General features: G+C 37.1%; 1 protein-coding gene across 7 annotated transcripts in view; it reads left to right on the top strand.

Annotated features, from left to right (window-relative positions):
* SMCHD1 (structural maintenance of chromosomes flexible hinge domain containing 1) overlaps positions 1-26,004 on the top strand; it is a 106,601-nt gene that overhangs the window by 69,853 nt on the left and 10,744 nt on the right. For 3 of the 7 annotated variants that reach the window (XR_007508292.1, XR_007508291.1, XM_049818413.1), the window contains exons 34-47: positions 345-406; positions 3,513-3,600; positions 4,015-4,146; positions 5,388-5,537; positions 9,533-9,659; positions 9,825-9,944; positions 11,339-11,424; positions 12,472-12,594; positions 12,863-13,053; positions 13,882-13,991; positions 15,315-15,385; positions 17,074-17,245; positions 19,265-19,423; positions 20,147-20,267. Coding sequence is in view for 3 of the 7 variants with exons in the window: in XM_049818413.1 (XP_049674370.1) it covers positions 345-406; positions 3,513-3,600; positions 4,015-4,146; positions 5,388-5,537; positions 9,533-9,659; positions 9,825-9,944; positions 11,339-11,424; positions 12,472-12,594; positions 12,863-13,053; positions 13,882-13,991; positions 15,315-15,385; positions 17,074-17,245; positions 19,265-19,423; positions 20,147-20,267 (1,712 nt within the window). In the remaining 4 variants the exon portion in view is untranslated. Of the gene's footprint in view, positions 1-344; positions 407-3,512; positions 3,601-4,014; positions 4,147-5,387; positions 5,538-9,532; positions 9,660-9,824; positions 9,945-11,338; positions 11,425-12,471; positions 12,595-12,862; positions 13,054-13,881; positions 13,992-15,314; positions 15,386-17,073; positions 17,246-19,264; positions 19,424-20,146; positions 20,268-21,242; positions 23,300-23,986; positions 24,910-26,004 lie in introns of those variants that run through there. The other 4 variants (XR_007508289.1, XR_007508290.1, XM_049818431.1 and 1 more) reach the window with 4 other exon arrangements.

Below are 26,004 nucleotides of genomic sequence, written 5' to 3'. Positions count from 1 at the left end.
AAATAACAAGTATTACATATCAATCATATTTTTTTTATCAATATCTGTCATGTTACAAGTTGTCAGACTGTTCAAATGTCAAGACTATAGTAGGGACAAAAATGCTACTGCTCTATAGAAGTTAACTAATAGCAGGGAAACTATTCAAAGTTGCCACTCTGAATTTTGCAAAGACAAGACTCCAAGAATTAAGAATATGAAACTAGCGTCTAAATTATAGGTGATCTCACTGAATTACTGTATGCTATCAGAACTGCAAATCATTAAGACTTGATAGCATATTACAAGTAAGGTACTTTAACTTCCAGTGTGTTGAATTAAATTTTTTGCATCTTTCTTTTCAGGTTACAATGTTCAGCTGTAGTAAAGTGAAGGATGACAAAGAAGATGGTTTCTTCTACTTCAGGTATAGCAGCATTTATTTTATAATTACTGGTGCAACTTACTGTGCAAAATACATAGTTTGAAATAGAAACAAGAGTTTTAGGTGTTGATAATAACAATCTGTTATAGAATTAGTATGATACAGTGCTACAAAATGGTAAAAGATATTAGCAAGATGCAATGAGCATGAGGACTGAATTCATCCCTAGATACATTTGACATTTGTTTAATCTGAGAGTAGAGAAGAAGAGAGTCTAGGATAATATATTAGAATACATGGTGAGAAATACTAGCAGTGAAGGGACTACATCATTTGCTTGTCACTTGTCTGGTAACATTCCTTAATTCTTTCAATGTTACGTTCAACTGCTGTAGAATTGCAGGCTAGACAAAGTGGACTTGTCTCTGATTTAAAACCGTCTGTGGCTGTGTGTTAATCCTGAAGCATGACCTTGGCCCTGTCAGTTAAGTGGTCTTTCCTTGGGCTACTTATTCAGAGGTAGTGTCTTAGATGACAGGCAGCAGAACTGGAGCTCATCATAAGCTGATGCCTGACTGCCACATTCTTTCTACATCTATTTTTGGCAGGCATGCTATGGGATCAGTTACATAGTTGTGGTACTGGCTGTTGATTCAGGCTCTTGCCTCCTAGGAACAGACTTCCCTTCTGCTTTTAGAAAGTAGACTTTAGGATCACCTCAACGCAGCAGATACCACTGTTGCACAGCTGATCTGGTTCCTGCATTAGAGGAACAGAGGCTGCTGCAGCTCAGCTATGTCAAGATTCCAGCAGCATCTGAGTGACAGCATTTCAAGAGGTGATAGGTAGTTTCCTAACTTGCCTCTCAGCTGTGGCTCTCCTCCATTTCGAGGCACATAAGAGTTCAGGAAGCTAGGCATCCATTTTGTAATCCTTGGGAAATCTATGTGCTTTCAAGACCTTGATGTAGCATTCAACACTTTTTTCCCTGGGGAGCTGAGGCTCAAATCTAGGGTTCTGACCCAGCTTGATATGCAATCCAAACATACCTCCATCTGTAATTCCCTCTGTCACAGCCAGCCAAGAAACTATCCTATCTGGGAAGGCAGTTTATAGAACCCTTTTTATTCAGTCTTTTTAGCTTCTCAGATCATGCACAGCAGCATAATGTATTTGTATATGAAGGCTTTTTCATTTAAGAGATTACAACTAATTCAAAAAGCTATTTAAGCATGGCTTTTTGTATCATTACCAAGATCAGTCTTTACCTTGAAGGCATTCGAGGTTCCAAAGCCTTCTATGGCTGAGTTTGGCAGCTATATAGCAAAAGAAGGCTCCCAAATAAGGGTGCAATTTTGCTTCTAACAGAGCAGAGCTTTCTGTGTGGGTAGTCCAAGGTTATGGAATTAATTTCTCCAGAAGCGAAAGTTCTAATCAGACTTGCACTAAGTATGTGGTACATTTCTGTGGCCTTGGTCATTCTGAGAAATTCTTAGTTATAGGTGTAGTTAAAACGTAAGAACTCCTAAAACATTATCAGAACAAGGCACTCTGCATCATGTATTTGTACCTCCGAAAAATAAAACTAGAATGAATGTGCCAATGTGTAGTCATGCTAATAAATGTTTTCCTGTGAAAAGCACTATGGTGGTCAGTGTGATATAAAAACCTATATAGAGTTGAATATGGAATTATTAAAATCTTGACATTGGTACCTGTAATTTACTAGTTGTCCACAAATGTCCAGAATTAAAACTCCCAACCTTATTGACAAATTTGAGAGAACAGATGGTAGAGACTACCCATTAGCAGCCCTTGTAGGAAAGTACATATTACTCATTGCTACCAGTGTCTGTAGCATCACTGTCTAGCACCTGGTTTCTCTCAAGTTTTCCTGTCCTTGGCACAGCCACAGATGGTTTTCATCTATTTAATGCCAAATCAGTAACATGGATGCTATTACACAGTCTTACAACTTTCATAACAACTGTGCAATTTCTTCTTTTTCTAAAGCATATGTCTGGTTACATGGTGCTCAGCCACAAGATCCTTAGCAGATTATTTACAACTCAGTTTTTTAATGCATCCTGACAAGGCAGATGCTACTTTCAATCTTAAACCTACATAAAGTGCAGAAAAGAAGGTAGAATTGTTCCTTCTTTATATGAAATACAATAAGAAAAAGTCATGGCCCATTCCAGAAATAGGTAATAAACAAGATCCCAAAGCTTTACAAGTTAAGCATTCCAGGGAATCTTGCATCTTACTAATTCCCAAACAAAATAAGAGGAAACAAATTGCTTAATATTATTGACAGAATAGATAAAATGCTGTATGTTGAAAACAAAAATCTCATTAACCAATTCAAGAGTACTGCAAGTCATCTTCTCAGAGAAATGTCTCAATCTTGGTTAGAGATTGCATCTCCTCAAAAGTTTAGAGCATTTGTAAGTCACTGCTGTCCCTTGTTAAACGCTGCTGCGGTCTTCTGGATGCTGTGTGGCCTTCCTTGCTAGGTGAAGTTCTGTTTATAGCAGCAGAAGTGCAGGCGTCTGTCTTCCTTTCATATTTTTACGTTAGGGGTTCTTTGTCAGTAGCCTGCACCCTGGAACACTGTAAGGTAGAATGAGAACTCTTTTCTTTCTCGCTATACTCAACCTTGTCCACTGGTCCAAGTTGCCCAACTTTGTACACTTTATGATTAAGAGATGGAATTAGCTACTCAGATCTTATGTAAGTTCAAGCCAAATGATTAAATTTTGAGAGAATTTTTTGGTTTTGCAGATCTAAACATCTCTATGCTCTGTCTCAGTAGCTTTGTGAAAATTCATTGAAAGGGAAGTGCAGTGAGGTAGACTTGCAGATTTCTGAATAACAGGACCATGACAAACTTCCTGTCAGCTAGTAGAGACAAACCCTTGAAGGAGACTTTCCTCATCCAAGCTTCCAGAAGCCTTACTCTAGTTCTTGAGAAGCTTTCCTGGCGTTCTTGCTGAAGGAGGAGTGTTATGGAGGAGTACCAAAATACATTGTGCCTTAACAGGACTTTTTGGAGAACTACTCAGAATTTGATTTGCTTGCATACTTACATACTTGTCACTTCAATATTGACTTGCTTTTGCTTGGTTTTTGTTCTTGATTTATTTAGGGATAAAGTGGTTCCAGAGAGAGTGGGCACTTACGGTATCCAGTTTACCTTTGCAATGGATAAGACAAATATGCTCAGCAGTGAACAGGTTTGAATCTATAATTAATTATATGTAGCCAAGAACATATAATACAGAATCATCTGGGAGAAATATTACAATACTTTGTAGGTTCAGAATGCAAATACTTTCACTTGCAAGCTTCACAAAAAAATTTATTTTTATTTTTGATAGTTACTGATTTCAGACTGTTGATTATCAAAATATGTTTTCACTAGCTTTTACAACTAAGCAGAAATTTTGTGGAATAACAGAGCTGCATAATTTGCAACCTAGTAGAACTGTTTTGTGATCGTGCTAATTTATTTCAAGATTGTCAGTATATTTCATATGCATTTGTTCCAGTATTTTTTGAGCAACCCATGTGTGCAGGTGAATTGCAGTGAATTATATCAGTCTTTATTTTGTTTTGTTTTATTTTATTCTTTCTCCCTTTTCTGCTAGATTATAGTTGAAGTTGTACCTAATGACCCTGTACGCTTGTTACCTGATTCTTTACCAGCTACTCCAGCAGTTTCCAATGTTCGAACTCTTACTAGCCGTACACTGGTCAAGGATTTATACCTCCATGTAATGGTAACTATACTTTAATACAAAATCTTAATTAGGAAAATATATAAGACTGCTAAAAAGATGTTGAATTTTTCTGTAAGGTATTGCTGCTATCTCTTTGCAGATTAACTTCACAAAAAAAGATGTAAATCAGTGATTTCCAGTATATGACAGGTGCATCTTGTTTTATTTACATACAGATGATCAAAACTGAAACCTGCAATCCTTGCTGTCAGGCATCTCAATTGAAACCCACTTCTTGTTGACACAGGAAAAAAATGTTTCAAGAATAGATTCTAGTGGGAAAACACTTATATGTACAGCAGATGTTTTGCTCAGTGATTTTTCTTCCAGGAGATAGTTTCTCTGAGAAATCTTGTATTACAAAAAATAAGGTTTCCTGAACTTTGAAAGTTCACAGGGATACAGGGAGATCACTTGCCAGTTACTGCCATGGGCAAAACAGACTCAACTTGTGGAAAATTAATTTATGGCCAATTAAGATAGATTTGAGTAGTGAGAAACGAAAAAAGTAAAGCAACACCTTCTTCCCCACCCTTTCCCAGGCTCAAGTTTGCTCCAGACTCCTCTACTCTTCCCTGAGCAATGCAGGGAGCTGGGTAATGGGGGTCATGGTCGGTTCACAACAGCTCCTCTCTGCCACTCCTTCCTCCTCACAGTTTCCCTGCTCTACTGTGGGTCCCTCCATGGGCTGCAGTCCTTCATGAACTGCTCCAGTATGAGCCCTCTCCACAGGCTGCAGTCCTTCAGGAAATACCCACCTGCTCTAGTGTGGGGTCCTCCACGGCTGCTGTGTGAATATCTGCTCCACCGTGGTCCTTCGTGGGCTGCAGGGAAATACCTGCTCCACTGTGGTCCCCCTACGGGCTGCAGGGGAATCTACTCTGGTGCCTGGAGGTGCACCTCCTCCCCCTCCTCCTTCTCTCACCTTGGTGTTCCCTCTGCTGTATCACTTTTTTTCCCCCCTTCTTCTCCTCTATGCATTTTTGCCCTTTCTTAAATATATTTTCCCAGAGGAACCACCATTTTGGCTTAGGGGCTTAGCCGTGCCCTTCAGTGCATCAGCTGGAGCCAGCTGGCACCGGCTGTGTCTGGCATGGGGCAGCCCTGGCCTCTCCTCACAGAGGCCGCCCCTGCAGCGCCCCCCACTGCCAGCACCTTGCCATGTAACCCCAATGCAGTATATAAATGGATTACTTATTTCAGTTCATGTTCCAAACTAACTTTGTCTTTTTTACTTACAGGATGAATACAATAACCACACTGGAATTGATCTAGTTGGGAGAATAATAGCAAAAATTAAGAGCCCCAGTGAAGACGACACAGAGATCCCACAGTTTCAGGGGAAAGTCAGTACAGTTGAGTTTCCGTTTGACAGAGGATCAGCTGAAATTGTAAGTGTGACTGAAACACACAGTTAGCTCTGTGAACAATGGATCTAATGAGGCCTGTTTTCCTACAGTTTCAAAGTTGATCTTGCACCTCATCGTGTTTTGTGGAGGTTTAGCATATATTTTAGCCTTCGCTTACAGATAAGTAGATAAATTAGTTTTTCTCTGTTTGGTTGCTGATTTTCAGAAAACCTGAAGGAAGGACATTCTTTAAACTGTTTATCTTTGCCAAGCAAGGGAGGTGTCGTGGTTAACCCCAGCAGGCAACCAAGCACCACGCAGCCGCTCACTCACCTCCCTCAGAGTGGAATGGGGGAGAGAATCAGGAGGCTTAAAAGTGAGAAAACTCATGGGCTGAGATAAAGACAGTTTAATAGGTAAAGCAAAAGCCGTGCATGCAAGCAAAGCAAAATAAGGAATTCATTCACCACTTCCCATCAGCAGGCAGGTGTTCGGCCATCTCCAGGAAAGCAGGGCCTCATCACACGTAACAGTTACTTGGGAAGACAAACGCCATCACTCTGAACATCCCCCACCCTTCCTTCTTCTTCCCCCAGCTTTATATGCTGAGCCTGACATCATACGGTCTGGAATATCCCTTTGGTCAGTTGGGGTCAGCTGTCCCAGCTGTGTCCCCCCAGCCTACTCGCTGGTGGGGTGGTGGGAGAAGCAGAAAAGGCCTTGACGCTGTGTCAGCACTGCTCAGCAGTATCTAAAACATCCCTGAGTTACCAACACTGTTTTCAGCACAAATCCAAAACACAGCCCCAAACTAACTGCTATGAAGAAAATTAACTCTACCCCAGCCAAAACCAGCGCAGGAGGTTTACAAGTACATTCAGTTAGGGACTGAGACATATAGGGGGATCCACGATAAGTCTTTTCTTCATTTGAATTTCACGTGTAAATAAAACTTTAGCAATTTGTAGTTAAACTTTTAATATTAGTGGTATTTTGCATTTTTATTTATAATGCTAACTGGCTGTAATATCTTAAGATCATTTAGTCTGACCTCTTTTTATATATATATATATATATATATATAAAATTAGATTTTGCCAGATTCTCTTTACATTATGTCAAGCTAATTGGGCTTATATGTACTTTGCAAAAAGGCACCCTATCCTCCTTTGAAGAAGTAAAGATAAAACTACCACTTCTCTTTATGCTTTATTTCAGTCATTAGTGCCCTTGACTGTTAAAAATGCTTGCCTTATTTCAGTTTGAATCTCTGGCTGTAGCATCATGCATACCTCTGAAAGTACTGCATATTGTAGTTGTGTCATCACTGTCACTTTTTCTTCAACAAATACAGATTGAACTATTAAAACCTGTAAGCTCCATTTGTAATAGTTGTTACAAAGTATAATGTAAAAGACACAAGTTAAAAAATGCACATGCACAAAACCAGAAACTGTTCAAAATACACCCAAAAAACCAGCTGAGTCTAGACCCACACATTTCTTCTGAGTGGAACGGTCACAGTCTCTCTCTTAAAAGTCTACAGAGAACTTCAGTCAACAGGACTATTCTTGTGGTGAAATAGGTATATATACATGTATTTTTTTTTAAAGTTGCTTAAGTATCATATAAGAATTGCAGAGCAAAAGTGTACCCCCACTTCATTTGGTTCCTCTTGTTTGTCACATGTTTTACTAGCCTGAAGTCTGTGGAAATCTTCAAACAGTTAGAAGGTGTACTGAAGGACAATCCAACTTTTTAAAGACATTTTTTCAGCCACCTTTTCTAACTCGTTCATTGGAAGCAGCTTCTCAGCAGACCAGCATCAGTCTGTGCCAGGTGGAGGCAGACACTGCCTTAGCAACAAGTACAAAATCTCCCAGTACATTTTGGAAGTCACCACAATAAAAACCCAGTAGAATCACTAAAATCTACAGATCCTACATACAGACTTCTTCATAATATATTTTATTCAGTACATCAGCTGCTTTTATGGAACTACATAGATGAGACTTAATGACACAGCATAAATAAATTCTCCGTCTATAACAGTCAAGGATGGAAACAAGCATTTTTCACTGAACAATCTGACAAATGCTGGTCTACTCTGATCCGTAAGGAAAAGTGACAAAATATGTATGAAAAACGGGTGTCAGATAAAATTAATACATTAATTGATTTATGGTGTACTCTGAGTTTCTCTTGTTGTGCAAGCATGTGTCAGGAGTAATGAATTAATTGGTTTGTGAACACATTTTTCTTGGGTAGGTGGGGTGGGAAAAAGACAGGTATAGCCACTGGTCTAATAAAATAGCACTCTTCTCCACAGATCTGGCATTTACACCGATGGTATAGAAATTTGAACAGATGTTTAAAAGTTCATACTGTTGAGGGGAATAATAACCCCATAGAGTGGACTCTGACAGTTCAGATAAAATTACTGAATAATTTCTCAGACTTCTCACCAATGCAGAAATAACCATTTTTTTACCTCCATGTACTAGTAACCTGCCATTGAGACATTGTGACCTAAATACTCCAGTATTGCTTTAGTGACTAAGCTAACAACCTATGTAATGGTGGGGGGGGAAGTAGGATGTTTTGGGGGTTTTTTGTTTGGCTTGTTTTGGATTTTTTTTTGTAAACACATGGTTTTTCTTTCTACATATATATTCCTGGTTTCTTGGGGGGGGCATTCTGCTTTCTCATTACTGTGATCTGATGAGATCCTACTGCTTTTGACAGTAACTTGTGCTCCCTAGTCTTCCATCAGGAGTAATTCCATTTAAGTGAATCCTGTATCTCTTCCCCTCTTCAGGCAGTTTTCAGTTGTCTAGTTTATACTGAGTTCTCTGACTTTAGACAACTCACAAAACTCATGTGGCAAGGACTTGTTGGTTGTGATGCAATGTACTTTTCATATGAAGACTAGTAATGGGAAGGGGAGGGGATACACTAGTGTTTTTTCAAGTATCTTGAAATTGTTCCATCTTGTTTATAAATATAATTATGTTCAGTTAGCATCAGTGTAATGAAGCTGATAATCTGATGTGTTTACCCTTACACTGAGGTTCAAGAATACTAAACTTGTTTAACGAAGAAAAATGTTTAGATTTTTATTAGTAGACATTTTCTAAGGAAAAGATATTTCCACAACAGACTACTACTCCTGATTAAATATGTAGCTACAATATTTTTGAAAGCCATGAAGACTATCTTTGAAGGTTATATATCTATCTCTTCTTTTAGGCCGCAGCCACCTCTCTCTTGATTTGGCCAGTTGAGTAGCAATTTCTACATGTTAAAGGTGGAAACAGTATGAGTTTTATTATAAGCATTATTCATTTTATGCATGATACCTTTCCCAAAGTAACAGCACATTTAGAAATTACCTATACTAATTTTATTTCTGTTTACCATTCTTTATGGTTTCATATTTCCTGTGTTTGTAAAGATAGGTGAAGGATTTAGTTTGTCTTTTCAATAAGAAATTGATAAGAAATGGGATGCTAATGCTAGTGTTTGGACATGTATTGTTCATTCATTTGGGACCTGCTGTCTACTTCCATGGTAACAGCAGTAACTTTAACTCAGCAATGGGAATAGTTTCTTTTTCCTTTTCTGTGCTTATGCATTGGGTCTTTGTTTTTAATGTTCCATTTGCATTTGTTCACATGCTGAATGAGGTAAATCCGAGGAAATCTTGCTTATGGGACAGTGCAGAGAATATTTTTTCTGAGCATATGTCTCTGAAATAAAATACGTAGCCAAAAATAATAAGACTCTTTAAACAGGTAAAATGACAATCTTAATTCTTAAATAATAAAATAGTTACTGCTAAATCTTTGTATTTTACTTCTGTTTATTAGGTATAAAAGGCATTTCCAAGCCAATACTTAAAGCTGTAGTGATATTGTATAGACATCATGTGTTAGATAACTTAAAAGTTTTAGTATTTGAAGAAAGTTTATTTTATTTTGTGTGTTACCTCAAATGTGAACATAAACTTAGGTATGTTTGTTTGTTTGTTTTATTAGAATCTAGTGCTAGCTGAAAACAGCCCTGGAAGAGATAGCACTGAATATATTCTTGTATTTGAGCCAGATCTGCCAGCTTTGAAAAAACCTTTGGAACCATACTGTCTGTCATTTATGTTTTACAATGGTATGTTTCAATTACTCTAAAAATGCTTTCTTTTACTTAGAACCAACTATCTTTAGGTCCGTAATACTTCTTCAAAACTGTGTAATAGCTTAATAGATTTTTGCTGATGTTTCAACCAACTACGTATGTTACTGTATTTTCTTCTAAAAATATTTATTTCTATAGATTTCAAGAAGCAGCAACAGATGGCAACACTTACAAGGGAGAGAGACCAATTATCTCAGTCCATAGGTGTTTACAGAAATTGGTTTGATACTACTAATCAGCTTGTAACTGAAATTAAATGTAAGTTCAATCAAATATGTAAATAAATTTCCTGTGAATTAGACTTTTTTTCCTTTTTTTTTACTTTTGAGAATATAGAGGGGGAGAAAAATTGGTACTGAAATCATGAGATGCAGTAATTAGAGGGGAGCAGAAGGGAATATATCTTTGCATTAGCAGGGAAGCATCTAGTTATTTAGACAGACCTACTTGTAAAGGGTCTTGATTTGAGGTAGAACATCTTATATCAGAATGGGTCAAAAGGAGGAATAAAACACTGAAGCTGGTGGTCTGATTGAGTTTTTCCATGACTGCCTTGTACTTCCATCTTTGCAATGGATGTGTGAACACTCATCCATCTGGAAATTCAACAATTGCCTAAAAACAATTTTAGGGAATGAACTATAGATAAACCTCTCAAAACGTTAGTCTTACATTTTCAAAATGTTACTTTTTTGCCCCACATTTGACCCTATATACCTTATGCAAAATTATTGTGTAGCTATTAATTGTTTATGTTCTTCAGCAAATGTAATCCTTTATAAAGTCTGTTAAAACAGCAGAGCATTGTGAGGGCAGTGATTTATGGGAATGGGAGAGATGAAGGAAATGGGTTTTTTGCATTATGTTTTTTTGTTTGAATCATCCTATCTGTTGATCAGAAGGTTTGTTTTAATAGATGCATTTTGAGTTTTTATTTTAAGTAATCACTAAATGTAAATAAAGCATGCTGGAATTAGAAGATGGTGCTGTTTCTTGTAATTTTAGTACAGGGCTATGACTCTGTTACTTGCTTACTGCATGTTGTCATTACGGATGCAAATTCCTGAATTCCGGTGTGAAAGGCAAAAAGTTTTGTTTCCTATTTGCAGATTTTTGCACATCTCTAGAGTAAGTTAGAGCACAACATTATACTTCATGCTTCAATAACATTTCCAAATATAAACCTGTTCGAATAGAGTAGAAAGCAACTCATCTGTTTAATTTTATTTTTTTTTCCCAAAATTGCTTCAGTTCAGATATGAGAGTTGTCCAGAAAGTGGTGTCCCATATAAGAGACAAAAGAGGGTAGTGCTAGCTGCTACTACTCCTCCCTTCCTTCTTGCCATTTCACCTGTTAGAGAACCATTTGGAAAGACAGTTGAGGATGAAAAGAGCTTACATCCTCAGACTGATCTAAGAACTGGGCCCATTGCTTCCTGAAGCTGAAGGAGATGGCAGCTGCTGAAATTGCTTAGAAGCTGGACAAATCGCAAGATCTTTGTGGACAAATTCTGATATTCTGTGCTGAAATTAAGAAGTAGATAGGATCAGCTGTGCGTGGCATAATTCTGAAAAGCTGTAAGAAATTCTGTAAGAAGTGTTCCATTGCTTTCTAATATTTCATTACTCTTTGTTGATTTTACTGGTTTCAGGTCAGGTTAAAGAAGCTGAAACAAGAGAAACTCTCCTGAAGAATGAACTGAGAAAACACCAAATTGAATTACCACAGACAAACACAGTATGGCTTATTTCTTACTAAACTCCATAACGTCTTAAAGATAAATCTAATCTTAATATGAAATTGATATCATTATATATCATTATTGAATCACACTGGTATATACACAAGCACCTGTTACTGAAGCCCTGAAACTTTAAATCATGAGGAAAATTTGTGGATCAATACCAAACTTAAATTTTACCGCTCTACCAATATGATTGTCTCTTAAAGAAACTGCTAGAGGAATAAGAAAAACGTCTCATTTATATCCTGATCTTGGTTTTGCCTTTCTGCTAAGGTTACCAGTTGTGTTACTGGTACTGCTAGTTTTCATAATTGGTTTTTGCAGGCTGATCAATATACAATGGATGTATTCTGGCATAAGTAGACCAAAGGAAAACACTTCTTTTTAGAGAATTAGAGAATTTCATATGTTACTGCCAAAGCTGATGTAAAAAGAAGTTTGAAAGATTCAGGGCAATGTACCCCATCACTAATTTCCCATAAAGATCCAATTATATCTTAAATAAACTCTAGGGACAGTTTTCAAACTACTAACATTTTGAAAAAAAATATGTAAACAATCAGTTATCTTTAGATCAAATAAAAACAAGTGTTACAGTCATTAATCACAAATCAGTAGAATTAAATTATACACATTCTGCAATCTTGATACCCAAGTTCCCCCTGCTGGCTGAATTTTTCAGGGCTGGATATAGTCCCTTTGTAAAATGGTTTCTTTTTGTACATTTGTGGTTGTCTCTTCCTGCTGATTTAAATTTTCTTCAGTTTTGGCTCTAATAAAGCTCCAGTAGCTCTTTGTGAAAAGCTTCCTGAAGTCTTTAAAAGAAAAAAGTAGTAATAAAAAAGTTCATAGTCACAACTGCAGTGTGCGTCCTTTTACTCTCCTCTGAGATTATATGCAGTGGTCCCCTATATATTAAGAGTCAGTTTCAGATTATTGAATGTTTTTTATTAGGAACTTGACTGACAGCAGATAAAGTAACTACTTCTGCAGCTCAGCCCAATGGTGCATGCTTGCTAACTTTAAATTTTAATTCTCAGCTTCAGTATGTGGATTCTCTTATAAAACAAAAGATGTTGGATCAAGAAAGAGTAATGAAACAGCCAAGACGAACTTGTACCCTCCCAAACTATCCAAAAGGCAACCAGGATATTTTAGGCAAGGTGAGTTTTCTCTCAGAGCCTTCAAATGAGTTTTGTTGGTTCCAGGAAGTGGTAGTGATGGAAAATTAGTCAACTGAATATGCAAGTAATTTTTGAGGAGTATTAAAAAAAGATAGCATTCTCAACCCATCAGATGACCAGCTCTTCTAACAGAGCCATCAACAGGGGAATTAAATGTCTGGTTGAAGCTGCAGGATGATTGTAATTAGTATAAAAAGGGGAGGTGGTCTTGGCTTCTATTTTGACTATTCTAACTTCTGTGGTACAGATTGCACATTTAGCTCAAATTGAGGATAATGAAGCAGCAAAAGTTATCTCTTGGCATTTGGCAAGCGACATGGACTGTGTAGTCACACTGACTACTGAAGCCGCTCGTTCTATTTTTGATGAAACTCAAGGTCGGCAACAAGTGTTACCTCTTGATTCTATTTACAAGAAGACACTCCCTGACTGGAACAGGTAGAGAAAAAAACAAAGAAATTTCTGCATTTGTATTAAATCCTTCTTCAACTTTTTTCTTTTTTCTAATTTGTATTTTAGAGTTTACTCCTATTAAAGATTCAAAGCATAAAATTTCTGGCATCATAATTACAGCAACAGTAATGTCACTTGAAATGTTAGCTGAAATAATAGCCTTGTATCTTTAACTGCTGTGCTTTATTCTTTATTTAATAGTGTGTTTCTGTTAAAAAGAGAAGACAAATCTATCTTTTTTTTTTTCTTCATTCCTACATGTTTTCTAGAACAGGAACTTTTTTTTAAATAATTCTACTCCTTCAAATCAAATTCTAACTTTTTTAAAAAATTGAATTCCAAAGTACATTCCTTAAAATCATCTGTAGTAATAGAACATCATTCAGCTGGTTTGGTTTCCTGGAAGATAAATGAAAATATAACAATTCTGTGCCTGAAAATAATTTGCTTATGAAGATGACTGCTAATATCATAAAGAATGACTTTTAGAAAACATATCATGTGTAGATGTATTTATAAGGTCAAAAATCTCAGTTTTTATAAAATAGTGTATTAAAACTTGTCCGTAAAATCAGTCATATGAACTTGTTGGATATATGTCTTATTACAAATAAGTGTTTCAACAAAGCATCTTTAATATAACTGGCATTTCAGATAATGTTGGGATCACTTAGCACCTAATGCGGAAGTGTTAAGATGCATTCAATTCATTTTGACATTTCTGACTAGATTCTCAGAAGCAATAATGAAATAAGGACAAATTACTTTTTTCTCTTCTTTTCTTCTCCCTCACTCTCCCCTTTCTTTAACTAGGCCTTTGCCTCACTTAAGAAATGGAAAAATCTTCTTCAGACCTATTGGAAATCCTGTATTTGCCAGAGATCTGTTAACATTTCCAGATAATGTAGAGCATTGTCAAACAGGTAAATGATATTAAAGAAATTGTTCATAACTTCTTTCTTTTTAATAAATGAAATACAGAAACATCACAAACCATAATCCATTCAGTAATCTTCCTTGAGACATTTGCAAATACCAGTGTACATTCTTCATGAGGTCTGCTGGTAAAAAGATGATGACATTAGCAAACAAGAGTTGTGAAAATTTCAGCAATGACCACTGTCTTCTGCTAGTTGTTTTATTTTTATTTTCTCTACTGTATATACTAGAGGTTTTTTCTTTTTTAAATTACTACAGCATTATCTTACTCCCAAGCTCATGTAAGCAGAAACTGACAATCATGATACTGGTTTTATATTTTCATATTGCATATGTTACTGCTTTTGTTAGGCTGTTTTCTCCAGTCCACTGTAATGTATAGATTAATGTACACTGAGACCAAACTGTACATGACTATGTATGTTATGCTTAAATAGTTACAGTGAGAATAAGCTTTCAATTTTTATATATATATATTGCAGTTTAGGGAACCATCATCCTCTTACTCTTTCTAACAACTTAGCAGTACCTACCTTTTCCTACACTCCTTTTCTTAAATTAAGTAGACCTACTCCTTTATATGGAGAGTTGGGATCTGTAATTAGTTCAATAAGTTTTTTACTTTACTTCACAACTTCCCAGTATTGAAATAATCCTCTCTACTGTTAATAAAAAACAATTTTTAGTCCACTTTATTTTCAGAAAGTTTGATATTGTAAGAGACTTTAACTATAAATTCTTCCCAGTGTCCCTTGGGGGAATTTGAAAACCACATTGCTTGACATACCTCATGCAAGGCTACATCAAGTTAGGCTTTGTACAGAACAGTCTTTTTAGTAGCAGAAGAAAAGTGTTAAACTCAGTTGGATCATCAGCCTGTGAATGTTTTTTTTTTCTTTGATAACACACTGAATATTAGGAAACATTAAGAAACTAAGAACACAATTCAAGGAGGACTTAAAATTATCATTTATATAATTTCCTAAAACTTGGGATTTTATTATGTGTTTCTTCATAAATGTGAATGTAAGATATCAAGAGAGTACTTTGGTGGAAAAAACAGTCAATTATGCCATAAGGCAATTAAACAGTAAATTTTTTTCTTTATGAAGTCTTAGATGAAAACAGAAGATTGCATATTTATCTCAATCACAGAATAAAATTTCATTGAAAAAAGATCATGCACATGCCGTTTCCCTTGCACTTATCTGAAAAGCTGTAATAATGATGCCTCAGAATTGATTTTTCAAAATTCAGGTTATTTTGTTGCGGAGAAACTTCATGGTTCAAAAAACTATATTTTTCAGTGTTTGGGATGCTCTTGGGTGACACTATCATTATAGATAACTTGGATGCTGCCAACCATTACAGAAAAGAGGTATGTTTCAATTATTCTTGATATTTTTTAAAAGCAAATATTTTGCATAGCTACATATTTAATACATTACAAACTTAGAACGATTGCTAAGTTTAATGCTGCATTAGCTGTAAATGTGCTTACTGTCTGTAGGTCTTGATGCACTTAACAGTGAATGAAATCTTTATTATTGGCACTGACAAAATTACCTCCATTCAACAAATTCCATGTGAATGTTGCCATGAAGCATGGGACCATGTTTTTAAAGATAAACATTTTTAATTTTGCTGTTAGTGTTAAATGCAAGTTCTTCAGTACTTTCCTAGTCCCAGTATGTATAATAAAACACAAGAGTGTGAGGCACATGATGAAATTTCAGATCCACTAAAATTATTAAAGTCTTCATGTGAAACTTACTAGACCTTTTTCTGACCCATTTTATTTAGGTTTAATGGGACACATTTTGGCAGGCAAGAGTCTCTGAGGAAGTCCTGACACTGGGCACTTTCTGTTTCAGCATATGAGTTTGCTAGAATTGAAATAATGATTCAGCATAAGAATGTAGAACTGTATGATTAAATATTAAGCTCTTGGGGCTGGACATTCTTTTTTTTTCTTTTTTTCTTCCCCTCTCCAGAAGTATAAGAAATTGTACTGCAGGGTTGTTCTTAAGAGAACAACAAGTTAATAAGGAACCTCTGGTGGCATCTAAAATTGGCTGCCTGTTTCATTCTTTCAGAGGCAGCACAGCACGGATTTCCTGCTCTATGCTCTGGGCCTGACCAGCTCTTTTGCTCTATGATTCCATTCCCTTTTTAATGGCTACCACTAGCTGGTAACCTGGGAACAAGGACTGTCCTGAATGTTTCCAGAGTGTCTCAGAAATAGGGATATAGTCATAGTAAAAAAAACAGATGATTGATTTAAATATTTTAATTTTCATCATGTGTTATAACCACTTCAGTGTCCATCAAGTGAACAAATAGCTACCATTTTCAACTGTGAAGACTGTGTGTGCTTCTTTCATCAAAAAGTATATATTTTTTACTGAAAAATCTAACAGAAGAGGCAGGAAAGTCAGGTCTTGGTTGTTAACCAGTGTCAGGAGACTGACCATCTGTGTCTGTTCAGGAAAAGGAGTTTGTATATATGGTCAATTCTTAAAATGAGGTCTGGGTCATTTCACTTGGTTAGTCTGTCACCCCATTTTTTCCAGTCACTCACCACAGGTAAATTTTATCAACTTTATGGAAGTTTTATTGAATATGTTATAAGAAGTAAATCCCTTGGAATTTAGATGGTTTAAGTCTTGTGCATTTCAAAAAAAAAAAAAAAAAAAGCCATCTTCATGAACTAATTGAATAAGTGCTCACATTTTTTTATCAGCACTGATTTTTATTGCCATTACTTCATAGTGTATGTTGATAATTAGCTTTTTCCCAGTACAGATCTAAATTCTGCCTCCAGAGTTCTGTTAAAAACTGAGGACACAAAAAAAACCCAAAAATCTAGTCTTCATAATTATCAACAGTACTGTTTAATATATGTATTCTATTACTTGTAAGCAGAAGTCATGAAATGTAAATAAGTTCTCATTAGAGAACAGGCTGTATCATAGTTGGAAAACACAAAGCTTCACAACAGCATTGCTAAAAACTTAGATTTTCTCTGGAGTTACTAATTTAGTATCACTTTTTATACTTGTGTAGGTTGTAAAAATTACACATTGCCCTACTTTGCTGACTAGGGAAGGAGACAGGATTCGCAGCAATGGAAAATTTGGAGGCCTTCAGAATAAAGCTCCTCCAATGGACAAACTCAGAGGAATGGTATTTGGAGCACCTATGCCAAAAATTTACTCTACTTTCTCTGGACAGATAGGTGGGTTAATGAAGTCATGAAAATACAAAACTTCCAAAAATGTATTGCTTGCCTATGTTTGTTATTCTTTTATGTAATATAAAAAGGAAAACTTCAATTTAGCATAAAATTATTTTAAGAAATATGGCCTGTACAATGTCCTATTTATGAATTTTCTTAAAAGCTGATAGCTATTAAATTTCCTGAAAGCAAAAATAATAATCATGAGATATTCCCCCTTTTTCTTAGTCTTATTAAAGCAAGAGTATAAGCAGTAGTAATCATTCAAACAGCAGGCATCCTTGAAAAACATGTTTCAGGTCTTCTTCCTTCAGAAACAGCATACATCATCAGTACACCAATTTAGAATGTCTTACTGTGCAAGTAAGCCCTATGAAGCAGTGACAGAAAAATTCCTGTTCTCATCAGTTATGCACAGCATCTACATTATTTCCCTAATAAGAAGATGCCTTATATTTCCTGCAGGATCACTTATATTTCATTACGTGCTTGGATTCTTCCTTTCAGAATAAAGGTTATGAATTAAGTTAAAAGATGGCACCTTCTGACGTGTAACAGCTGACCTGACTGACTTGTAAAACATTGAAGTGTCTTATTCACAAATAAGATTGTTCTTAAATACTTAGTTTTCAAAAGAAAGGACATGAAGTTTTTCCATAACATTATACCTAGAAATGTGCAGTGGAAAGGAGGCAGGGGAACAAGAGAGAACACATGTACTTATTTGAGTAGCCTTATATATGAGCAGACTACTTAACATTGACTAGTTGAGGGAGAAAAAAAAGAGTAAAAAGATCTTTCCTAGGCATTTCAGTAAAAATATATTACATGTAGGAAAAATGTAGTAAGCATTTCAGCTACAGACTCAAATATGCTGGTTTTAGCACACTATATTTTTCTATCTCCACATTTTCAACTGTTGAACTCAATTATTACCCAATGTGAATTAAATTGGAATTGTCTATAATTTAGTACAGGAACAATCATGGTAAATTGGGCATGTTTTAATTTTGCTTGGATAGTTACTAGACATTTAAGGAAAATAGTAGTGAAATTCCATATAAAGGACAGCACCTCTTTATGCAAGATTTGTTTTGAACTGAATTTCAGCCTTATCGTTAGTTCTGACTTGCTCTTCTACTGTGTTTGTAGCATAAAAGGAAAGCAGTTACTTAAACTGTGATTACACTGACAATGTACTTCTAAAATAAACCATACTAAGAATTTACAGTGCCTTTTGTCAGTCTGCAGTAACTATCTGTGTAAATGCTTTCGCCCTGTGGCAAATGTAAGGTAATTTAGTGTTCAATTAAGCTTTGTGCAAGCTTCCTCATATTCACCACAAAGTAAAATGGATGAGCCTGGGCTAACATGCATGAACCTTTTCTTTATTCCTTGACATATTTGTTCAATGCCTGGACGAAGAAAAATTCTTTGTCTTGTATGTTAAAAGAGGAACAAAGTTTGTCAGCAAAATACACCTTTGTTTACCTGAGTCTACTGCTGTCTCCTTGTTTAAATTTCTGTAGGTGTGACAAAGTGCAACTCAGTAAATGTTCTGTTGTTCCACAAGGTGGACTAGAATTCAAGTCAGTAATACAAGCTTCAGCTTTGCAGCACTAAAAGCAAAACATACTACAAGCACACTTAATGGCATCAAAGTTAGAGAATTCAGTCTGGACCACACAAGTGACAAGATATGTAAAGAAATACCTGTTTGCTACATCATTTTCAGGGTTCACTGGTAATTTACTGTGATCTAAGATATGGGCTGAAAAAGAAAAGAGGAATCAAAATATTTATGTGTTTTGGGGGTTTTTTTTCAGTCTGTCTTTACAGTCATTTTAAGAACAGCCACAGGTCCACTATAAATTTGAGTGGGTTTTTTTAAGTAGTGCTTTTGAAAGATATATTTTCTTGTGAATCTTATACATTGTCTGGATTTTATTTGATAGCCTTCTAAATCAAAATGACCACTTATTTACTGTTTTGTGGTTTATTATTTTATTCTTCAATTAGATCTTCTTCAGCAATACCGTGCAGCAGTGGTGAAACTTGATAATGTGAATAAGGACCTTGATTTACATTTGCAGTCACTTAACACTCCAGAAATGCAGAAGAAAAAACAGGAACTTGCCGAACAAGAGAAAAGCCTCAAGCTAATAGAGCAAAAATTGGGTAGGTTATTTTATTATATTTTTGGTGTCCTAAAGGAGAACAACTGTTAACTGCATCCAGATGTATTCTACTCTTACAAACTAACAGGTTCAAACTATGAAGGAAGATTGTTAAAATTAATTAAGAGCTTAGAGATGTCTCATTTTAGGGAAGGAATAGAAAAACTGTATGTAGTATGTGCTGTGGATATTGTCTAGACCAGCAGTGCCCTGTAATGTGTTCAGATAATAAAAATGTGGTCAGTTAGTGTCTTGTGAACATGAAACTATGATCTCACTAATATGAGATTATATAACTATTAGGCTGGCTGGCCCAGTGGTAGTAAACATTGACATTCTTTTTGAAATGACTGTGTAGTAAAGAGCTGAATTGCTTTTGCTAAGGAAACGCAATCAAAACATTGTACTATAAAAAGAAACACCCCTAATCCTGCAAGGATATTATTTCTTAGTTAGAAAAGTTTTTCATGTCAAAAACAAATAATTTATAATATTTCAAAATATATTTAAAAAAAACCCACATTTACTCTGTGACAACTATAAGTAAAGCAAATGTTTTTACCGGTCATCTTTGAACTCAGTTTCAGACATAAGGTAACTATAAAATTTATGGCATGTTTAAAGCCTTTCTTCAAAGGTTTAACACTACTGTTACAGGGCCCATTTATAACCAGTAGGATTAATATTTGTTTAAATTTGTTCTTACTTACATCTTTTTTCATAGGTATGACTCCATCAGATAAAGTCACTGAATCATTACTTCAGCCACATCATATGTTAGATATGTCTGACACCCCCATCCCTCCCAAAAGAATGCGAAGAGAAACAGTAAAAAAATTGTATAGGTAAGTCTATTCTGAATCTAGTCACTACTTTCCCATATCCTGAATTCAAAGCAAAAACTAGTTAGGTTTTTTACATGGGAGATTATTTTTTTTTAATTTTTATTTGGATACAATAACCAACAATGAGTAGAGTTTGCATAAGGCTGATTTTCAAGGTAACTTTTATTTAAAGTTTATATAAAGCTTGATATAAAGATATGCTTGCTAATTCTAATTCTGTTTCTCTTTCTGAACTGATTGGTTGGCATCTTTGTCCATTCATGTTCCCCATATTTTCTGGTATATTCAGCTCTGCTACACCCCAGAAATATTTGAGATGGCTTGGTCTGTCAAGTCTTTTAAGGTTCAATGTCAAATACTGGGCAGATGAACAGAGAAAGAATTATTCTTACATAACTTTTTCTAAGTAACTGTCTGAGGTGAACCGGTGGTAAAGTATTTAACAGTTACCTCTCTACCTGTGTATCTACTTCTACATTGCCTCAGTGGCTAATGAGCATTTGTACACACCTCAAAAAGAAAATCAGGGAAATCTGTAAGTCTGTATCTTTAAAATTACATGGAACAGACTTTTCCATTTCTCATCTCTCTCCTCATGAGTGCATCATTGTCTTGCTGAACTATGGTCTTATTTTTGAGATTATTTAAATCTTAACTCAGCTGTGTTCTCTAAATCTCAGAATGAGTTTTCACTATATTACTATGTCTGTTTATATTTGTTGTTATTTTAATTTTCTTATCCACAGGCCTTTAAACTCGCTAATATTAGCTTGATGCTATTCCTCATTTTAACAAAATAATTACAGGAATTGGAAGCTGTGCACAAATATGGGGTTTATAATATTTATACTAGTGGGAGCTCTGTGCTTTTGCATCAATTATATCAAATATATATAAATAAAAAAGACATATATAATACATATATATAGAAAAAAAGGCTTGGTTTATAAGCTACTGTGGTATGTTTTTGTTTAGCTCGGAAGAATGGATCTCCTCTCCCACAAAGAAGCAGCAGCAACAGCAGCTGCTGCAAATATCCCCTTCAGAACTTAATGGGACTCCACGAAAGAGAAAGGCATAAGACTGATGAGACTTGCTGAAAATAGCTATGTATTGAAAATGTGAATACATTCATTTAAAGGAAATATTCATGTTGTATTACCCATTTACTATGAAGATTTTTATACTGATAGAAGATATAAATGTATTTCAGTTAGTAGTAACAAAAATTTAAGTATTTAACATTGATAGCCTAATTTTTGTATAGTTAATTTTCATTTCTAAAAGCTTTCAGAGTTTCTATGTTCATGTGTGAAAAAAGTTTAAAGTATATCCTTTCTTATTTATGAAAAAATTCAATCTTTTCAATAAAACTGCTTCAGTACAAAGCACTGCCAATATAATTGATTGTAATAATTAAGTGAACAGATTGTGCCATGAAATGAGATTTTAATTTTGAAAGCATCCCAGGCTGTCTTGGGGAAGAGAATTTTCTGGACTGCTCTTTTTGGATGTATGAGCTGTTGAGGTAGTATCAATTTAAAAGGGAGAGGTTGAGCAGTGGTATACTGAGATCTAACCACAGCCGTTTGTAGAGCCTTTAGACAATTAACAACAAGTCAGTATCTAAGGCTGTGTCCAAGGTGTTGATGTGGGAATTCATATCTCCTTCAGACAGTGCCAGTGGAAAAAACAAAGTAGTAACTTGTGAGTATGAAAAGTGTAACAGGTTTACTAGGAGGCTATTTTATGGATTGTGAGAGTGGTGAGTAGGGATACTTCATGGGTGCAAATGAGATACAATATTGTACCAATACTGACCACTTTTCAGCATCTGTATTACCACAACCCTCATAAAAAACTGTGTGTGTATGCAGTTTAAGAGTTGGAAATGGAGACTTAAGCTGAGCATAAGAAAATCATGTTGGGAAGCTGTAGATACCTGGACAGAATTTTACTTTATAAGGCTGTCTCCAGCTTTAAAAAACAAACAAACAAACAAAAAACCATTCTGTTGGCTTCATAAATAACTAAAGAAAATTAAATTTTCCATGGTTTATGAAACGGAGTCTTAAAATGCTAGAGAAAGTAGTCAACAGGTAAATGAGAGAAAAAAAAAGAAGAGAGAGTCAAAGGTTACCTCTAGTGATCTGCATCAGAAGGATTTTAGTAATGTGCAGGGCAGAAGAGGACCAGGCATGATTAAAGATACAATTTCAGCCAGGATGAGAGTGAGCAGCTGGAAATAGGATTGACTGGATGAAAAAGATAGGGCAAGAGTAGAAAGCTAAACTTGAGGCAGTATAAAAATATTAGTTGAAGCTATGTAAATAAAGAACATAGCAGGAGAAGGGGTTCAAGGATGTGGACGTGTTGGTTCACACCAGCCTCAAAGAATTTCTGCTTTGGAGTGAAAGTTGCTATCAAATCTGCTGATTTATATGCACTCAGCAACATGCATTTTATATACAGCTTTTCTGAAAAGGGACTTTAAACTTAAAAAGACATGCTGGCATCCTGACAGAAGTTTCATGGCATCCTGGTAGAAGTTTTGGAATGCTGATCACTGGTGCACATCTCTATGACATTTCTAATAAAACGAAATTTCTCCATATTAATGAGAAATTAAGCAGTGCTTTCTGTGGTAGAATGTTCTTCATAACCTCATGTCTTAAAGATAGTCTAAATTACTTTAGACATGAATTTGTCCTATTCTTAAAGAAAATAAATACATTCAAGTACAACATGTAATACCAGCCAAAAACTATGCTAGCCCTGCCTCAGCCCTTTTTTCCTTTTTTTCAGCTCTAAGTTTAGACATCAAGACTTGAACCAGGCAGCCATAATGGGGTTTGCCACCTAAGGAATTGTCCCACCACACCAAGTTACTTGGTAGTACTTCTTTTAAATGCATTTATTTTAATTCTGACATCTGTCTAGCCTCAACCCCCAACCTCTGGATGGCCTTGAATATTGTTTGATTAAATACCTATTCCAGCAGAAATGTTTCCTTTTGAAATTCATCTCTTGTCTTCAGTGGTCAGTGTAGGCACTACCAGTGTCATGCGATGTATCTCCCTGCTGGAAGAAGTAAACAGGAAATTAAGGATGATTTCCAGAGTTGTGCAACAGCTATCAGAGATTTTGGGAAATTTCACCAGGGAATTTTCAGGATTTTTCAGCAGAGGGGTTGCAGGATATTACAGTGCAAGTTACTGGTTTGCATAGCTGTTTAGGACAGCTGATTTGGTCCTGACAAAACATCCAAGCTCTGAAGGTGTCAGTTGTTTCTCTAGTTTACCCATTCTTTACTCTGTTACAGAGCAAACTAGGGACTAAAAACTAGGGTGTGTATGTTGTCTCACTGATTTCATGAGGGGCTGGTGTAGAGCAGTGCAGGAAAAGTGAGAGGGAGCAGTTCTGGCTGGGGCCTGGGCCAGCTCATGGGAACAAGGAGCTGGCTTCTGATGGAGGCTGGAGGCAGCTCCGGATGGGGAAGGGCTGCTGCCCACTGCTGCACTGTGGGGAGAGGAGCTGGGTGGTGATGGGATGGAGGAGTGGGCTGCAGGCACACCAGGTCAGGCCCTGACTGTACTGCAGCCAGTGGCAGCAGCCACAGAGCAGGGCTGGCTGGGAATCCCCTGGGTTCTCTCTTGGCTGCGGGCACCTCTCCCAGCTCAGGGAGACAGGACTTCACCTTCTTCCTTTTTTTCCAGCAGAGACCTCCAGAGACACTGGCATGGTGCCATTGTCCCAGCGTGAGGTGGTATCTGCAGTCGGCCTATCACTGCATGCTGTCAGGAAGCTGAGTAGGAGGCCCATTGCTGTGCCAGGTGACCCCACTCTACACAGCAGGCCCTGTACCCCCCACAGCAGTTTTCCCGCTCAGAAGGTAGACAAGATTTCCCCCATTGAAAGACCTGAGACTTGCCCTTTCACCAGCTTGCGGCTTTTATTTCTCCCTGCCCCATCAGACCCCAGTATCATCGTGTTGTATGCTGGGCTCATCAGCGAAGATGGAAATTAGAGCACCTGTCACTTCAACAAGGAGAGACAGGGGGCCGTGCCTCTATGATGTAAGCTGCTGAGTTCTCTGGTAGGACAGGGAACCTCTGGCAAAAGTCTGTCAAGAGGAAACCTTAAGTGAGTCCTGTGCCTGGGCTTGTGTCAGCAACTGTACTTATCTTCTTCCCAGCCTCCCTCCCTTCAGCGGAGGAGAAAATGTCAATGACGAGGCTTTTTTTTGCCTTCACCCACCTCTAAAGGACCATAGCTTGACTCCGTGCTTTAGCTCTGCTTCCTCTAGGCTAGTGTGTACTTCATGCTTTCTGCTCTTCCTCTAGCAAGCAGGGATGCAGAGACTGCCTGTGTCAGGTGAGGGGTGATACCCCATGTAACCCAGTGATGTTGGTCAGTGACAAGTCCTTCCTTTCCAAACCACGCTGCTGTGGTGTTACAGCCCCACCATCGGGAGCCCTGGCTCCACAGCTCTGCCATCCCAGTATCTCCGTCTTCTCCAGTACTTCTCTAGCCACATGTATCTCATCTGTGACTTCCTTCTGCCACCTCCAGGGCCTCTCCAAGTCCCATTGTCCACCAGGGCTCCAGTTCAGGGAAAGAGCAGTGAGAAGGAAGGAGGAAAGCAAAAGGAAGGCAGAGCAGTAAGCAAGGCAGAGAACCGCTGCAGGATGATGCTATGCTATCACTACATCAGTAGCCTGGATGAAAAATGCACCCATTCCAAATGTCTGTTGAGACACCCTGTGAGACTTGAGCAGTGTAATTACTGGATGTTTTGCTCTGAAGCCTCCAAAGTAGGTGCATATTTGATGAAGCTAGGTTTATATTGCTATTCTGAATGCCATTTCAACTAAGCTGGTCAAGAGATTTGCAGTCACCATTGATGAATGGTCCATACTGTCAATTGCTCACAATAGGAAGACATAGAAGTTACCTGCTATAATATGTTTTTTCAAGGGTGCAGTGTCTACAGGTGCATTTTGCAGTTATTCCTCCATCCCTTTTGCTGTGTGTTTCTAGATAACTGGGATCCAGTAGTTCAGTTGGAGGAGAGGGGGAAGTGAAACAAACTCAGTTGTCCTTGGTGAATAAAGCACAACTGAAGTTATGAGCACTCAAGGCAGGTCTAGTTCACTAAGGTGTGTATGTTTTGTGACACAGGAATGGCAATCCTCCATGATATTTGAGAAGTCATGGCAGTCAGGTGAAGTCTCTTGTGATGGCAAAAAGGGAAATACTGCACCCATTTTTTAAAGGGGTAGAAAGGAGGACCCTGGAAACTACTGATCGGTCAGCCTCACCTCTATGCCTGGGAAGATCATGGAACAGATCCTCCTAGAAGCTATGCTAAGGCACATGGAGGACAGGGAGGTGATTCGAGACAGCCAGCATGGCTTCACCAAGGGCAAGTCCTGCTTTACCAACCTAGTGGCCTTCTATGGTGGAGTGATTACATCAGTGGACAAGGGAACAGCTATGGATGTCATCTATCTGGACTTCTGTAAGGCCTTTGACACACAACATCCTTCTCTCTAAATTGGAGATATATGGATTTGATGGATGGGCTGTTCAGTGGATGAGGAATGGATTGGATGGTTGCATCCAGAGGGTAGTGGTCAACAGCTCAATGTCCAGACAGAGATGGGTGACAAGTGGTGTCCCTCAGGGGTCCGCACTGGGACAAGTACTGCTTAATATCTTCATCAATGACGTAGTG

Source organism: Accipiter gentilis, chromosome 2 (genome assembly GCF_929443795.1).
Source record: "Accipiter gentilis chromosome 2, bAccGen1.1, whole genome shotgun sequence".
Taxonomy (NCBI): Eukaryota; Metazoa; Chordata; class Aves; order Accipitriformes; family Accipitridae; genus Astur; species Astur gentilis.
This window is presented reverse-complemented; position numbering and strand designations above follow the sequence as displayed.